Source organism: Halyomorpha halys, unplaced genomic scaffold (genome assembly GCF_000696795.3).
Source record: "Halyomorpha halys isolate HHAL.00 unplaced genomic scaffold, Hhal_1.1 Scaffold5.1, whole genome shotgun sequence".
Classification (NCBI taxonomy): domain Eukaryota; kingdom Metazoa; phylum Arthropoda; class Insecta; order Hemiptera; family Pentatomidae; genus Halyomorpha; species Halyomorpha halys.
The window spans coordinates 95013-113758 of record NW_027106871.1 but is presented as its reverse complement, the minus strand read 5'-3'; the positions used below and the strand labels follow the sequence as shown (position 1 = coordinate 113758).

Sequence of the window (18746 nt, the reverse complement as noted above, 5' to 3'; positions counted from 1 at the left end):
TATATATATAATATGATCTAAAAACAACTGGGCTCTAAGATACATCCTCCACAATTCTTCTCTACAGTGCCTAACTTCATAACCACCGACTCGCTACTCATTGTCCAAAAATACTTTATAACCTATGTTGCTTAGATGAATCAACAACATTCAGTAGATCAATAAAAATGTTTTATAGTAGACTAAGACTAGGACAATATTTATTTTTGAGAATTTTATTTCTCTCCTGTTCCAACAAGGTTTGAACTGGTACAAATAGGCCTTAGAGTCTGGCTGGTTGAACCAACGTTGGGAGCACTTTCCTAGGGGGACTTTCTTGTTGGGAATCATAGAAAAATATGAAAGCGTGTATGAGATAGAATAATTTACTCCAATTATGAAGCAACTAAATTAGGGACGTATTGAATGAAAATATAAAGTGATCTTAATAAAGCCTTTGTTCATATAATTTTTTTGGGGGGGGGGAGGAAGGGAGTCGTTATAAAATTTCCTAAAGGTCCAAATGTTTAAGATGTATTGCAAATACCCTTCAGCTGAACCCAAATACCATATTGTCATCTCGAACTTGATTTAAATATTTAGAATCACTAGCACTTGGTGCTTATGTCCAACAGTACGAAAATGTAACATTATTCTTATTGTTTTATATTTATGTATGAAGTACATAATTGTTGCCTGTATTATATTAGACAAGTTGTTGTTGTCTGGAGCTTTAGGGCGTAAAACCCTGAGGTCATCAACGCCCATGTTTCATGCTTTATAATTCTGTTTCATTTGTAATTCTATTTCATTTTATTTTTCTCTTTAAATAATTTTAAAAAAAAATTTAAATAATTACTTCTTTTGGTATTTTTTATTATGTATAACATATTTTCTGGTTTAAATCTTATTCATAAGGTCATTCATTTTTAAGAAAACTAAGACCATTTCCACGTTCTTCTGGTCATCATTCAGAGCATCCGATACACTCGGTCCTACTCCCAATCTACTCAAGTTTGCAGAATAAACATGGTATTTTTCTAATATGTGACTGATCGTAAGTACACTGTTGCAGTATTGACATTTTGGCGGTGGCTGCTTACTGATCAGATATCTACGAGTTAAACTCGTATGACCTATTCTCAATCTGGCAATAGCTACCTGCTCCCTGCGATTGGAACGGTTTGATGTGGTCCATGGTTTAGTGGTTTTTTTGATAGTTTTTAATATATTAGACAAGTGAAAAGAACTCCCTAATATTGATCTATGAGTAAACAAATCATCTATTCATCAACACTACAGACTACCTACAAAAACATGCTCTGTAAAGGCGGTTTAAAAAATAATTGTTTGTGTTCATAAAAAATATTTTGAAATTAATGTTGCGTTTCCACAACTTTGAGCAGAAATTGGTTAATTATTATAATTATATTATTCAGATTTAATGCTATTATTTATGAGGTTTTATATCAATTAATATATTATATATTTATTTTAATCTGATAGAGATTGATAATTTTTATTCTGAACATAGATTGCACGTTTCTCTGGTATTCAATTTCAGAGTTTGGAAGCTAATAAAATGGCCACATTGGCTGCCCAACTCTCCAAAATCGAAGAGGCTTCAAAAAAGAAGGATGAACAAAATTCAGTGTTCATCAATCAGACAAAAGAAGCGCTTGAACAAAAGATGGAGACTCACTTAGAAAAACGTGAACAGTACATATCGGAAATCAAAACAAAACTTAAAGATCATGTAAGTATTTTTTTACATAGCATTTACTTTATACATTAATGTAGTCAATTCTAATCATAATATTAATTATGACAGAAATTTATATTGTTTAGTTTTTAGAAAATTTTAATTGTTAGTATTAACTACAAATCCCAAAATTCAATTTTCCTTGTGACAGAGGGATATTTATTTATTTTCTAACAATTTTTTTGAGTAGTTTTGTTTTTATTCCTTTTTGTGTGAGTTTGTAGAGTTGATTTCAGGTTGTAAATATTTTATCATATTTGTATTATATATGTAAAGCAACTTATTATATTTGAGTAATTAGTAGTCTTAGATTGTGATTTTTTTTAATGTCTGTTTTTACAAAACACTTTACACAAACAGGACTTGTAATTTTGTGTGAATCATATTGAAAAGTGATAGTAGGAATTTTTAGAGTGGGTGAATATGATTTCATTTAATTATCTTTTTTGTTAATAGTTTTTACTTTTGTTACAATATTTATGTAAAAAAATCACAAATGGAAATATTTCACTTTTTATTACAAATTAGATATCATCTCCCAAAGCTTCGGCTCTGATAGCATTTGTCCTCTGTATATATGGTAAAATATATTTTCAAGATGAATAAATATTCACCCAACTATCATTGTTCATATTCACTTAATATTACACGTGTGTTGACTTCTGATAGCAGTTAGTAATCACTATTTGCATCTATTGCATGTTAATTTTAGCTGGAAGGAGTAGAGAAAAGTCGTCAACTCCTCGAGCAACAAACTCAAGATGTTCGCAATGCAGTAGAAGAGAAATTGAAATCCGCTGCGGCACATCGTGATGAAAATATCAAAAAAATCCTTGATAGGCTCAAAGAACATGTTAGTATTTACTCAGCATTTTTACAAAATTCATACAGTTCTGCTAATTACTGTTTATATTTTATTTTTTTAACAAAACAGTTATTGGAAAAAATTTTATTTATGTTTTAAATTTATATTAAAATTATTGTAGGGAACTGAAAAGATTCCAATTTTCAAAGCAATAATTCATAATTGTATACACTTCATCATGAGCTTTACTATTATATTTTTTTTAAAGGCTATTTAGTTTAAAAAATAAATTAAATGATTAATATTTAGGTTATTAACATTCTCAGTAAACATCCGAAGTCTCTTAAAATTCAGATATCCATTGTAATTTATATGAAACAGTTCATGGATAATTATGAAATGAACTATATCCATTGCTGTATAGATATATCTTTATATTTACTGTTACAATGAAATAATGTTTAAAAATTCCAATAATTTATATTTATACAATAAGTTTAGATAAAAGATGTTATTCTTTCAGATGAAATATTGTAGTTTGATTGGGCTGACATTAAAAGACTTAGTTAATTTTTCTTCCCTACAATAAATAAATTTTATTTTTTGACCTTCTATTTTTAAAGTTGTTCATATGAATGAAATCAAATTTAAGCGAAGCCTTCAAACCTCATTTTGCCTTTTTATGAGCCCCTAAGTTAAAAAATGTGTGTTTAAAAATTCTTGTCTTGCATTTTACTTATCCATCATTCCATTACTAGCTATTGAACATCATAAGGATGGATAGTTTTCAATTAAAGCTTTGTTAGGTTTTTTGTCCATGTTCCTGAATGCTTATGTTTATCTTTTTTAAATTGTTTTCTATCTTTAAACTTGACAAATCATGTTTGTTAGGGATAGCAGTGTAGTCCTGGTTATCAGAGCAAAAAATGTTTTACAGGATAAAATAAAAATTGCCATTCGATAATGGAAAAATGCTTTTATTTTTGAAATGAGAGAATTACATATGGTATTTCTATTAAAAATGATATTTATCAATATAAATATAAAATGAACTTAAAATTATGCCTAAGTTGAACAATACAAAATTCTTTTTTGAATCTAACTAATAATAATTAAAGACGAAGGAAACTTGTAACTTAATGGTTTAGAAAGATTAAATTTTAAACATTATAGCTATATGCTATTACTAATACATTAGTGCTAATTTTCTAGTAATTCAGTTCAACAAATAGATTGATGTTGAAAAAATTTAGCTATTATAAAAATAATTTAAAAAAAAAATAGAAATTTTAAAGAATTGTTTTCGTTATAACATGCTGAACACATATGAAATTATGTTAAAATCTTATTTCTTGACTTGATTTTTATTGGCTATACCATCCATGACACTAATAGTCAAGAAGAAAAAAAAAAATTCTGTCGCCATGGGGAATCATGAAACTAGATTACTAAATGGCCTAAATTAATGATTTATGTTTGTTAAAAATATGGAAGAACTCTACTTGGTATTGCTGGGTAGGCTCATGAAGAGCATGTGGGGGTATATGTGATCAGCTTTTATACAAAACAAAAAAAATATTGGTATTATTAGATCAATTGACATTGATTCATTAGAAATTTTCTCTCATTTCATTAACAAAAAATATTTCAAACATACAAGGGAAAAATTATTTGTTTTTAGTAATATTAAATTAAAATAAAAAGTAAACTCTTCAAACAATGTTTGACATTGTTCCTCACTTAACCATTTGTTCATCATATTCACCAATTTTCATTGTGCTCAACTGCATTATTTTTGTTTTCAGACTTTGAAATACTCTGCAGTCATTATTTATTTTATTTTATAACATAAAAAAAAATACCAGTTATTTTTTTTTTTTTATCAAGAGAACCATTAATGTTTACTTATCAACTTAATACATGGGGGAAACTTTATCATCAATCCGATATTTGATTTTTATTTGTTTGAAAGACTTTGTCTTATAAATTTGGAGTTAGTAGCTTCTCTTGAATTAAATAAACAAGCGTAGATTGCAGATATATTATCACATGGAATGTTTCAGTTTGAAAGGTAGAAATCATAAACATTTAGTATAGAGTGAAATAAGTAACGTTTAGTAACACTGTATAAATATATGGTAAATAAGAAGTCAATTTGATTGGATTAACTGCTGTGTTGATTATATTTATTTACCTACCTTCTTATGAAAATGCCATCATTACATTCCATTTTATTTTTAAAAGTAACAATATTAGAAAAAAATAATGAAATTAAAGATATTGTCTTGTTTCCGGTCCTTGTCAAACTAAATTTAATTAATAACTATAGCTGACCTTTTAGTATCTACCTTATACATTTGTTGTAAATTGTATATAGGTATATATATTTTAAATTATAAAATTACAATAATTATTTTAAATGATGAACGTTTTATAATATTTTTCCTCAAGTGGTTTAAACTTATTTCTTAACATAGATGATTGAATTTGTTGATGGTTATTCTTTATAATAACAGGAAATACTAACTAATACTTCTTGCTTGGTGAGTTCATCTCAAATTCTGGTATAGTTAACTTTCTTAGTCTCGTAGGTGTCATGCTAAGTTACTTGGGTTTGTTTATATCTCATTCAGTTGATTTTCTCTATTGTTACAAGTGTACAGGTGTTTGGTCCTCTTCCTGCCAATTAACTTCATATTTTAAGTTTGTTTTAAGGTTCTCATTTGTTTCCAGCATAATTTCTTGATATTATAGGTACCAAGTCTCGATCAAGATGTTACATGGAGATGCCATCTAAATCCATGGTACGTCTTTTTAAGTTCTCTAAGATCACTTAATTATGTCGTGAGCTGTAGAGATATTAAATGAATTTCTTAGTTTAGTGCTTTTGTGCACTACTGTCTGCTCTTGAGACAGTTGCATCACCTGGACAGTCTTAGATGAGCCACTTCATGTTAAGTTAATAAACAATGCCAATAATTATTAAAACTTTTCAAAATTCTTATGTCATAAATAAGTTTTTTAATTTTTTTTTTTAATTATAATGTTGTCGTTTAAAGTTTGCATGTCCAAAATTGAGGCTTCAATTAGGCTTTTATTGCTTTATTTCTGATAATTTAGGGAAGAATTTTAGCAGTTCTAAACCAGTTAGTGAATAAAAATTATATTTATACTATATATAATAGTATATTATATCATTCAAAGTTATGAAATAACTTGCATATTATATAGTTATTCAGATAAAAAGGTGTTGTGTTATAACAAAGTTTAACTTCTTGCTTGCAAGATCCTGTTAATAGGTTCCTTCTTTCCATGGGTATAGATACTTCATTAAATAATACCTATTAATTCAATGGCTTATTATTTTATTTTATTGAAAGCCACAGGTACATCAACACCACAGTGTCTACTCTACCAAACACACTTTATCCACTCAATGATTTTACAGTGAATAAAGGACTCATGTATGTACTCCAAAATAAAACTGATAAACAGCTGTAACTGCTGTTGTCACATCCACGCTTTAAGTACTTGGTGTCTTTCCTTGATGGTATCCAACTTGGTATAGATCATCCTGGCAGCTAACTTTTTTTTATGGAGTCTTGTCCTGGTAAAGTTTTCTTCATCGAAAGGAGCTTAGTTTGAACATGTGTGTTTTAAATATAAAATTATTTTCCACTATTGAGGCCCAAGATTTTAGGAATCAGTGATTGGATTTTATATATATAAGTCTTAAACTCCTGAAATTTTAGAGATTAATAACATATTGAGTATCATTCAATATTAAGCACATTTGTCTTAAATATACAGGATATCACAGTATAAAGGTTAACCTCACCCTGTCCCCTAATCTCTGCAATTTTTGGAATTTTGAGTTGATTTTCGGTGACCATGAGAAAGATTAAAATGTTGTCTATCTTTTGAGATATTGTTGATTTCTTTAACCTTCTAGCTCAAGAATTTCTGAAAGAATCGGAGTTTCCTTTTTTTTTTTTTTTTTTTTTTTTTTTTTTAAGGTTTCTGATAGTATATCAGATTTTAAGACATATTTATACTAAGCACTTTTTCTATACAAGGAGGCATAAACCATTAACAATTTTTTTTACTGTTTTCAATGATTTTTTGTGAGAAAAAAAACACCAAAGAACAAAATGTTTTAGGCTTTCATTTCCAATAAGAATCTGACTTGAGCATTGAGGCTTCATCATCATGATAATCATTTTAGTCCTCTCAGTCAGTCAGTCGAAGAAACTGTAATTAGGGTTCTTATGGGGAAATATATTCTAAAACGATTTTGCTCCACTCATGTTTTCATAACATTAGAAAATTAACAATAATCTCAAAAGATAGAATATATGCTGCTATTATGACTCAGTGAAAGTCAAAGTAAAATTGGTAAAATTGTAAAAAACTTGGAGGTTGTGGACTTATATACTAGGACATCATGTATGTATCTATTCCTGATTTATGTTCTTCAAATAAGTTGAATCTAATTGTTTTCATTTAATTTGTTGCTTAAATGCGACACCTCTCCCATTCCTATTTTGTTGTTTTTTCATTAATATTTTTTGAGTTAATATTCTTCATTATTACTGAGAATGAGTAATTGAATGTTGTTTGTTCATACTTATAGCTTAATCTAGTAAATTTAAATTCTAAGACGTATAGTAAAGCACATTATGGTATTAAGTGATACAATTATGAATGTAGGAAAAACTTAAAAGTATATGAAACTTTTTGATATTTCACAATGTATCTGTTAACTTGCATGCTTATTTTTTTACTTTTTTTTTTAAAGCTTTTTTCTTTTCTTTTTTTTATCCAATTTTACGCAATAGGAGGATCAAGTTAAAAAAATCAGAAATAACTGGCAAGAAAAAATCAATTCCCTTGAAGCACAATTGCAAAGCAAAATGGATTCTGCTATCATTCGTAAACAACAGATTGAAGCTGAGCAGAGGGAAAAGTTGCGCACGCTTGTATGTAGATTTTTGTTTTATGCAACTATTTTTGTTTGTGTTTCTGCACTATTTTACTGCTTTTTTTTTTTTTTATTTTGCATGCTAATTTTTTTTTTTTGTTCTAACCTGCTTAGAATAATTTGAAGTTTATGAAAATAAATGAATTGAAGCTAACCTTAGAAGATATGGAAAAACAAAGTGAAAAAGTTAAGGAAATTCAAGAAAAAATTGAATATGCGGGAAGTAAGCGTGAACAAGAAATAGCCAAAAAACTTGAACCAATAAAAAAGAATGTAGGTACTTTTTTTGAAGGTCTTATAACTTCAATCTATACAATTCAATTTTATTTTTAAAAACTTTCCTCAAATTCTAGTAAAAATTTACTAGAATCACATTCCTGTGGTTTGTAAGCATAATTTTAAGTTTTTAATTGTTAGTCTTTGATAGTTAGTTTATTTCACTTACTAAAATCTCAATAATAAAAAATCTTAATTTCGAGTTGCAAATATTCATACCTACTTAGTGGCATAGCTTCAGTAGTATGATGCACAGGAGTATGTGGTTTCATTATGGTTTCAAATTATAAAAAAATGTTTAATGAGGGAGTGAAGGAAAACTATCTGGACATACAGTTTTCATTTCATTTCTTTTTCCTGACTAAAATAAATGATGAGGGGTCTTTTTTAATGAAGTCCTCATGTAATAACTGACTAAATCAGCAAGTGAATTGAAAGAAAGAATCAATTATAGGTCGAATACAAATTTTTAAGGTGTCTTACCCAAGCCTAGGGGGTTGGACAAGGTGAAGGAATGAAAAAATAATCTTTTTTAAGTTTTAATTTACTATTTATAAATATATTGTGGAGGTAAAATATATCCTTCATAGTAGGACAAAAGGAGTGGAATAGTTTTTATTTTTTATCAATGACTGGCCCTCATTTAGAGGTTGAATGTGGATTAGACATATGATTTAAATATTTTCAGATAATGACCCATTAAAAATATCTTTTATTTAAGTTTATCGATTCAATCCCTCTCCTAGCAACATATATACAGGAAATATGTTTGACACAGGTGGATAGGTTTAGTATTTAGATTCTAGGGTAACTCGAAAAAACGACATTGATGAGGAAATAAAAGCTCGGTTGAAGGTGGGAAATGCTTGTTATTTTTCAATTACAAAACTGCTCAGCTGGTGCCTTCTATTCAAGAACTTAAAAATTAGAATTTATAGAACTATTATCCTTCCCACTGTTCTTTATGCGAGACATGGCCTCTTACACTATGGGATGAACAGCACCTTAAGGTTTTTGAATATAAAGTATTATGTAAAGTATTTGTACCGAAAAAGGATGAATTAATGGGAGAACTTAAAAGGCTACACAACACTGAATTGAGGGAACTACAGCTGGTAAATATAATTCAAGTTATAGCATTGCGGCGTATAAGATGGACGGTGTAAGGTTGTAGGGCTTAGTAAGGAGCGGAGCCATAAAATGTTAACAAACACTGAACCTAAGGGTAAACGACCGAGAGGTAGACGTAATGGGAGGATTGCGTTAAATCTGATTTAGTAGAATTGGGTTTGGGTGGGCATCACTGGAAGGATGTATGTAGGGAGCAATTGGTGGTATCGACAACGAAACGTTGGGTTCGTTAGGCCTTCATTGTTATTCTACTCCTACAATATTTCTTTAATTATTGATTAGTTATGATTTGGGGTCTGGATTTTTATTTATTTAAAAATGGCAAATATTTAAATTAAAAAAGTAAAATGTTTATTAAAAAGGCAAGATATTTACTAGCTTTTTTTTTAAATAAGTATATTCTCTCATAATTGATACAATTTATCATATGTACAACAGAAAAGTACATAGTTGAATATTAAATTTACAATTTATGTCAAATATCATTTTTTCATCAAAATATGTAAGTTTTTAAATTATCAAAAGTAAAACTTTTTCAATTATGTCGGTACAATGTTTTGTATTATGAGAAACTCTTGAATTGAAGCATTCTTAATATTATTTAAATATAGTTGATTCCTAAAATTTTCCTGTTTATTTCTTCTCCAATGTTACATGAACAAATACTACAAGCGAAATGTTAGTTTTAGTTCCAAATTGCTTTTTGTTGTAATAGGTTTTTTTCCCAGTGATTTAACACTTTTACTGTGGTTGACAGCACATTGTTACCACCAGCTACGATCGCTCAGGGTTTTTCCATCTGTAAGAATTTTTGCATTTCCTTTTTTTTTTTTTACATTGTTTTGGATTATTTCATGTTGTCTAAATGTTTTATAGAAAATGTAGAGTCCTATTTCAGTAATTCAGTTTAAAAAAGCTGCTGAATATTCATGTATCAGCTGAATGCATACATAGATTCAGTGTCATATGCGGGTCTTCAACTTCTTGAAGTTGCGGGTCAACAACTTCTGTCATCATCGTCATGGTTAAAAAATCGGTATATAAACTTGAATTGGCTGGGTATTACAGTTTATACATTATATAATGTTTATTTAAATTAAAAGAAAATAAAATAATGGTTTTCTAAGTGAGCTCTTGCAGTCAAAGTGTTAAATTACAAATTTTGGATATACATGGCTTGTATTCATCTGAATAATTACTCTTCCATAAGGATTGAAAGAATAAGGTTCACAAAATTAGGTATTTATTAGACTTTTGGAGAAACAAAGGGAACTATTTTTTGGAGCATTTCAGTTTGAGGGGACTTTTGACCAGGAAACAAAGAAAAAACAACACTTAACACCCCTTTACCTGTTCTATATTAACAAATAACAAAATATTGGGATCTTTCGTTATCCTAGAGGTAACCAACCCATTCTGACCACAGCGGGAAGGTTGAGTTTTCATTCCATAGTACCACCGTGAAATAAAAGTCAACACCCACCCAGACTGGAATCGAACCTGTGCCATTGGAGTTATGAGGTCGATGAGCTGCCCCCTCTACTCCCTACTCTACAACTGCCTGTATGGACCCATTTTTCATTGTTTAAGTGACAAGGATAATAGAATTTCCTGAGAGGAAGGCATGCGGAAATGCCTTTGGTAGGGGATGGGAACCCCTAAACAAAATTACCTTTTATTATTTCTTCCAGAAAAGTAATCAAAATTTTTGAAAAACAATGGTACACTTGCAAGTGATGCTCATTTATCTGCTTTATAATGAGGCTTTTTTTTCCAAAGGTACAATATATAATTTCATTTTTCCTATAAAAACTTTTTCCTTACTGCATTTTAATAATATTGTTGTCTCAAACACATTAGTTCCCTAAGGCAAGTAGTAATACAGCTAGGATGTGAGAGGTAATATTTAATGAGCCAAATCCAAAAGTACATTAGCACTAAAAGCCACTAATATACTAATCTAAATCTATTAAACTATTTAATGTGCTAATTTTATTTCTTAGTTAAACAGGTTTTATATTTTATTGTATGTACATCATGTTCACTTTGTGTAATAATTATTTATCATTTAATCTATCTAATCTAAAATACTGATTTTATGTTTTTGTTTTTTTTTATATAACCATTTCAACTAATTTATTAATTTTACATTTTTCATAATTAAATTAAATATACTACTGAATAAAATTTTTTTTTCATCCTGATGAAAAGGAACATGTTTATGAAAAATATTCTGAGGTCAAATTGTTTTCTTTAAAAAATTGTTTCTTTGTTTTTAAAATTAAACTGCCACTAATGTAACCAGTTAATATATTAGGAACATTGAATACAATTGCTAGATTTGGCTAATAAGGTATTTGAAAATCAAAATTTAAATGGAAAAAATTGAGAATCTGAAAAGAGAATAATGTACTTTGATTTCAAATAAAATAAATACTAACAAAAAGTTATGAAAGACAGATGAAATTATCTTCAATATCTGGAATATCTTGTTGAATTCGCATAAAAAGTTTTTCATCTTGAGTTCCTGGTATCTATTAGTTCACAATGCATGTGTGAACAAACTTTACCCAACCTGAGCTTTATTAGAAGTTGATTAAGAAATGAAATAACTGAAGAGAGCTTGCATTCTGTCGAAGTTTCTTAAGCAATACAAGTACATTGATCTCATTAAGAAAAATGTTTACTAATTACTTGTGAATAATTAGAGTGTCTACCAGTTGGGCGTTTAGAGAATATGTCATGGATTTGGTATGGTGGGAAATTCGCTATATATTTTGTGACAGTAGTAAAAGTTGTCATTAGCTTCGATACCTTCCTTCAGTTTTCGTAAACTGTTGGCTACTTATTTCAGCAGTTTAAAAAAATGCAAGAGTTTTATTGTAAAAGAATTTATCCGAGCAGAAACAATTCTGTACTGCCTACCCTTTTTTAGGGAGGTAATGTTTGAGGAAAGTTATCTTCATCATCCTAGTTGACAATTTTTTTTATTTTTCAGTGTTATTGATTACTTATATTATTGCTGATTCATTTGTCTTTATTACGCACTTCATTATATGTTTATTATAAAAATCATTATATGTGTCATAAAATTTTATGACAGGTTTTGACAATCCCTCCTCTCCCCCCCACACGCACATATATATAAATTTAGTATATTAAATAAATAAACGGTATAATGAATCACATTTTACTTAATTGTGTGCTCAATCTGTAAATAGGTTTGTGTTCAGTTTAAAGGAAAACATACTTTTAAGTGTAAATAAATGTATTCAAATTTACATATCATGAATTCTACAACTTTAGATAGGTATACAGTACAGTAGGAGATAGATACTTGCACCTTAACATAATATGTTTATTGTAGCCTTACAGAAAACTGTCAATAATAATTAATAAAAACAATATAAAAAAAAAAAAAAAAGATCAGTTAGATTAGGTAAGGATTTATAAATCATTAAAACTTTTGTAAAAGTTGGAAATTTTTGGTAGAAGTCAGGAATTTCAACCACTAGTATCGGTGAACATTTAGATTACATGTTTATTTATTATTTACATGAATGTATATATAATGATAAATTTGATTGAGGAATCTATGGGACGAGCCATTGTTGGAATATAGATGTTCCAGAAAGAGGTTTTTTGCATGGATAAGTGAAAGTTGTTAACAAAATCTGATGAAATTGATTTCAATTTCCACTATTCCTCATTTCACACTAATCCTCAAATTTTGATCAAATCGGACTAGCTGTTATTGAAATATAGGATATAATTTTTTTTTTCATTTTGTGTGTCAATACTAAGTTCTTTTTCCTATAATGCAAAAATTAATGTTTTTTAAGCATATTGTGCTTATGCTATAATTGTTCTAGTTATCAGAGGAATTATTTGATTAATTTATTATCTGTAGTTTTATTTCTATATGGTGCTACAATACTTTCCAATAAATTGAAAGGAAATAAATTTCATCATTATGTGTCCTCAAACTTGAAACTATTCAAATGTTTTTACTCTATAATATTCAAATTACTATGTCTCTAATTTTTGCTTTTATAGATAATTTTTAAAACTAATTCAAGTAACTATGATATTAATTCTATTTTTTATTTTTCAGGAGAAACGGGCTGAAATGGTCCGCCAAAACAAAGAGAGACTCTCTCAATGCGAACCAGAGATCGTTTCCTCAGCTTAATTTTTATTCACCACTTAGCGTCACTCAACATCATCGATGTACATCTCCTTTCTTAAATATTAAAGAAACAAAAAGTTTCCATGCCATATTTCTTTTATTGTTTCATGAGGTTTTCAAAATTCTGTTAGACTTCATTTCTTTTTTTCAGTTTTAGTTTACTAGTCAGTTTTAGTTTATGCATCTGCGAAAGCATATCGCTTTAATGATTCGTTTTTCCATTTGACTGAGGATTAAACGATATACAATTAGAGAAGAGGTATATTTAGTAGGGTCTTTCACATCGCCACAGGGTTGGGTTGTAAGCACTAAGTAAGTACATCGAGAATCACACTGCCCATTCCTAAAAAAAAAAAAATGAAGAGAAATGTGATCTAGTAGGGTCCAGTTTAATGTGTTTTCGATTTTCCTTTGTGTGTTTCTTTTTGTTTGTACTCCTGATCTAGCTTTGTTTATAATAGATATATTTTACTTTTTTATGTTATATGTTAAGTTTAGACTTATTTAAAGATAGCTGTATTACTTTTTTCTTTTTAGTTTTAGATACAAGTTTCAAGTTTTGTATCATGTTCTTTCCTTGTAATTTTTCTCCTATGTATCATGTTCTTTTTTTGTATTTTTTTTTAATATGTTTTTAGAATTGTTATATCATGAATCAAGAATCATGTTTTCAACATCGACAACTGATGATTGATGCTCAGGAATATGGCTCCTAATATTTCACGTTGAAGCCTTATAGACTGATATCGGTATTGTCTTTTGTTAAATATATATATACGCTGTTAAAGGAAAGTGCTGATAATGTAATAATTATTTAGTAATGATAAACATTAGGATCCAGGCATCCCCTTAGTTTTATATATTTACTTTAAAAATTTTGTTGTTAATTATTTTTTTTTAATATATTAAAATGGCAGATTCCTATGGATATTAAAATATTTGGAAGTATAAATAAGCTGTATTAATGATTAGCTTTTCTTTCTTTCTTTCTTTTCTTTTTTTTTGGAATTCAAGTTATTAACCGCCTAAGCTCCTGTGTTTGTTTTCAAAATTATCAAATAGTATAACTCTAGATTAAGGAAAAAAGGAACTAATTTATTGTTTTTGTTTGGGAGCTATGATGAAATTTAATTTTATTATTTCTCACTTTCAAAGAAAAATATTTGTTTTTCATAATTTTTAGTTAGCTATATTTTTCTTAACACTAATAATTGTGTGGCATACATTATTATTTTTTTATTCTCAGTTGTATGTTTCTTTTTTATTATTTGTTATACATTCTTAATGTTTGATAACGCTATTGCCTTGTGTATTTTATATTGTATTTTTCGCTTTGCCTTACAAAATGCCTTATGCCTAATTGTAAATTATAATTATATCATATGAAGGTATAAAAGCTTTTTATGAGTGTATTTTTAATATGAAAATAATTCCTTTATGCCTCTTAGTTAATATGTAGTTCATATTCATAGTAAGTATTAAAAAAGAGAACTATATTAAGTCTGTTTCTTTGAATTCCTTCAGTCCCAGAATTTTATATACTTGACATTTATGTAATGTAGAAATTTTATTAATGAAGAGTTTTCAAAAACCACTGCTGGATGAAGGCTAGAACCAAAACAAGATACTTGACATTCCATTTTATCTTAAAAATGGTTTTATATTTTCCAACATTGCATATTGTGACAGAAGTATTCTTTAGTGTACTTAATATGAAGTGTTGGACATACTATATTGTAATATCCAGGTTTGTTAAAATAAATAAAAGGAATTTCACTATCTTTTTATTCTCAGATCTAGATAATGCCTAGATGATTACAAGACTCAGATGAAAAGATTAAATATTAAATAGATATGGGAAATTTATTTTAAATTATATATATAACATTAATGACTCTTATCTCAGGGTGGGTTTTCGAGAGAATCAGAACAAAATGACGTTTAGCTAAATTAATAGCTACTTTTGCAAATATAATTAAATTCTAGATAGAGAAAACCAACCAATTAATGATGAGAAGATAGTTGACCTTGAATAATATATATATGAAGAAAAGATGGTTGGGGGTGCGGTAAAAAATTAACACCTATAAGTTATAAAAGTTATTTAATAATGCCAACGTTTTGGCCAGAATTTCTAGCCTTCATCAGGACTACTAGTAGGAAATCGGAAATCTAAGTGGTTACTTATGGTTCTCAATGTCTTCTTTCTCAAGATGTTACCTCCGACAATAAACAAAGGATTGGTCCTCTTCTTCCAATCCACTAGCGATCTAAACAAAGAGTGACTTTCTTCCTTCAATGATATACTCTCTCGACTATTAAGTAACAAAAAAAAATAACACAAAATAAAAATAAGAGCTGTTGCTCATCGCCAGTTTATTCATTGAGATTCATTGTCGTTTTATTGTAGATTGGAGAGGGTTCGTGTATATGGAACAGTTAGGCTTAAGGATTTCTTTTGTAAGGATCTGTGCCCTTTCTCATCGTGAGAATGTACTAGAGTAGACTGCCTCACGGAACTGTCAATGGTTTTCGAATTAAGGAGAATTTCCCTCATTATTTTTGGAAAGTAGACAATTTAAAAAAATATACTACATTAAATTTTAAAATTGTTAATACTTTTCAAAAAATACTGTATAACAAGTAATGAATTATATTTATCTGTTTCGTCCACTGAATAAATTTATGCGGTCCATAAGAGACCTATTTGAGGGGCTTGTATAATAATAATAATAATGTGACGTCTTAATTTTTAAGATAATTGGAATTTTGTACCAAATGCACTTCTGTTCTGATTATTACTGAACATTAACTTTATAAATAATTAAATAAGAATTATGCAATTTTATTAAACTACTCTACTCTAAATTAACATCAAATTGGTTACCTATTGCCCCAAGACTTTAATTTACCAAAATAATCTCAAGTTCAATCTATTGGGACAATTCTGACCTGTATCATTAATCGTATGTGTTGGGGGATAGATAGGATTTCTAAGGATAACAAATCTTTTTTTTTTTCTTTTTATAACAAAATTTATGTAAGGAATTACTAAGTTATTTTAGCTATTATGTTACACAGTATTATGAATAAAAAACTTTAAAAAATATTTTTGAAAATTAATAAGTGAATTTCAAAAAGTTTCTTGTCATTTACTGGTATATGGAATATACAGTAAGGGAAAATTTTGATTGTGCAAAATTTTGAATTTCAGCTTTAAGCCCTCCCCCTTTTCTTCTTCCCTTTTTCTCTAGCTCTAACAATTTTATTAAACTCGGTAATTCAATGTCTCATCCTCATTGAAATAGTTTGACAGGTTTTTTTTTGTTTTATAATTTGTTTATTGATATTCACAACTGTATTCAAAATATATCTATAATACTCCATGCTCAAAATTCGAAAAGTAAGTTAAAACATCTCAAAACTTTATGGAAATTGAATAAGAAAATATGTAAATTTTATATGCTTATAAACTCGTATATAAGCCGTTAAGAATAAAACAATCTATAAACTTGTTCTTACTTTCGATGAAATATAATTGTATCTATTATACAAATTATAAAGGTAAACTGATCGGATGTTGTAACAAGATAGTAGGTTGCCCTTTATAACCTGATGAAATAGTATCCTTAAAAATACCTTTCAACGAAGACGAAGCTCTATTGATTTCAGTTGTACTATTGAAGGAACCAATACACCCCGAGGGCATATTCAGGAACTTTATTAATTACAGTAGCTGACTGCAGACTCTTCATGTCTGCTTTCTATTTATCTACCACTGACTGTAAACAAAGGATGGTCAGTACCCCATACTTTCAGGAGACGTCATCTCTCCCATGCTTGAACAATAAGAGTATATTTTCTTTATTCATTCTCATGCCTCGGTGGTTGATGTAAACATCAATTGTAGCACAACAGTTTTGAGGTTTTGCTTATGATTTTCTTTATGTATATTTTTCCTTATTACATTTTATTTACCTCTATTTTTTTAAATTTACTTTAAATACAATTATGATACAAAATAACGAAAGTTGATAAAATTTTAATCTATCTCTCAACATAACAGCAATTCAATGGACTTCGGAAGGATCCATTCCACCTTGAATATTTTCTCCATAGTTGATTAATCAAAATTAGTTAGCTTGCCTTTTGTTAAAACAAAATAAATGAACAATATTGAATGTTGATACATAAAATAAAATTAACTAAAACCATCTACATATAAAAACAACTATTTATTAAAAAAAGAGGATATTACAATATGTACGTACTTCCTGTTAAATAAATGAAGAATCTTTGTCTGATTCATTCTTTACTCAATAACGTCTAGAAACAGTAATTCTTGTCTTTTCTTGACTGCTTGAAATAATTGGGCTTGTCTCATAATGCATCACAGTCAAGCATAAATGTTTGTTAAAAAATGGAGTATGTAATATGGCATTAAAGATACAGAGACATTACCAAGATTAATAATTATAACAAAAATGCCTTGTCAACAGAACTCTGGTGTATTATAATTGCTTAAATTTCTTAAAATAATATGAAAAATTGATGTACATGTATGGATTTGTATAATTTATCTTCATTATGGGATTTTAAATTTATCACTGCTTTGAATAGTGGTACATTTGACAAAAAAAAAAGTTTTGGCTTTATTTTGAAATGGATGTGTTCCATAGTTGTTACTGATAAGGGTTTATGTTTCTACTGTGGTCTCTATATGGACTATCTCATAGCTGGCATTGTAGCATTTGTTTTACAAGCAAATCAGCGATATGAACAAACCAAAAAAAAACATAATTGAATAAATACAAAATGGGGGGGGACTTAATTCTGATGCTATGTCAAATAAGGAAACATTTTGGCCATAAAATGTTTTAAAATAAATACGAAAAAGTCTAGAAGTATTTACATAATCATCAGCAAATATTTTTTTTTTAAATGAAGAAACTTTAATAAAGACAATCTTTACTAAACAATAAAAAATTAAATTCTTCCACTAAGTAAGAAATAATTCTTTTCGCTGATGTAGATAAAACTTTAAATTCATAACCAAGAAATGTCTAGTTAGAGAGGATGTCAGGAATGAGAAATTCTAATAAACGAGGGCTTAAAATGACAAGAAAGAATTATAACAGATATTAAGAGGAAAACAATTCTAGTGTGATTCAGACAAGAAAGGAATGTAAGTGAACTTTAGTTCTGATGGATTTTTTTCTGTGAATGGAGTAAGGATTTAATTTGGAGATTATAGATGTAGGAAGTGTGATGGATGGGTAAACACTACAATGTAAGTAAATATTTTCTATGGACTGTGGTGGGTTTAGAGCCACCTTAACTCAAAAAAATGGAATACTTGAGTCTCAACATTCCAAAAATATACTTTACTGAAGCTTAACCTAAAATCTGTACTAGACAAAGATTTTTGACCAACATTTTGAGGAACAACAAAATTGCATCACTTACAGAGTAAATCACTATCACTAGCAACTACAGCAATATGAATTTAGTTGATGATAATGATGATAATGTGAATATACATGTATTTCATCCAGTAATATATTTAGCTTTAATGAAGTATTTACCAGACAATGTACTAAGTCTGTTGAATAGAGCAACATAT

At 28.4% G+C, this 18746-nt stretch overlaps 1 protein-coding gene across 1 annotated transcript in view; it reads left to right on the top strand.

Annotated features, from left to right (window-relative positions):
* Window positions 1-13214, top strand: part of LOC106692394 (uncharacterized protein PF3D7_1120000) — a gene marked incomplete at its 5' end in the record, with an annotated part of 20672 nt that extends 7458 nt beyond the window's left edge. The window contains 5 exon segments of the mRNA XM_067045184.1: window positions 1544-1735; window positions 2454-2594; window positions 7385-7525; window positions 7642-7800; window positions 13049-13214. Of these exon segments, the coding sequence (XP_066901285.1) occupies window positions 1544-1735; window positions 2454-2594; window positions 7385-7525; window positions 7642-7800; window positions 13049-13126 (711 nt within the window).
* Between the last annotated feature and the right edge of the window lie 5532 nt (window positions 13215-18746).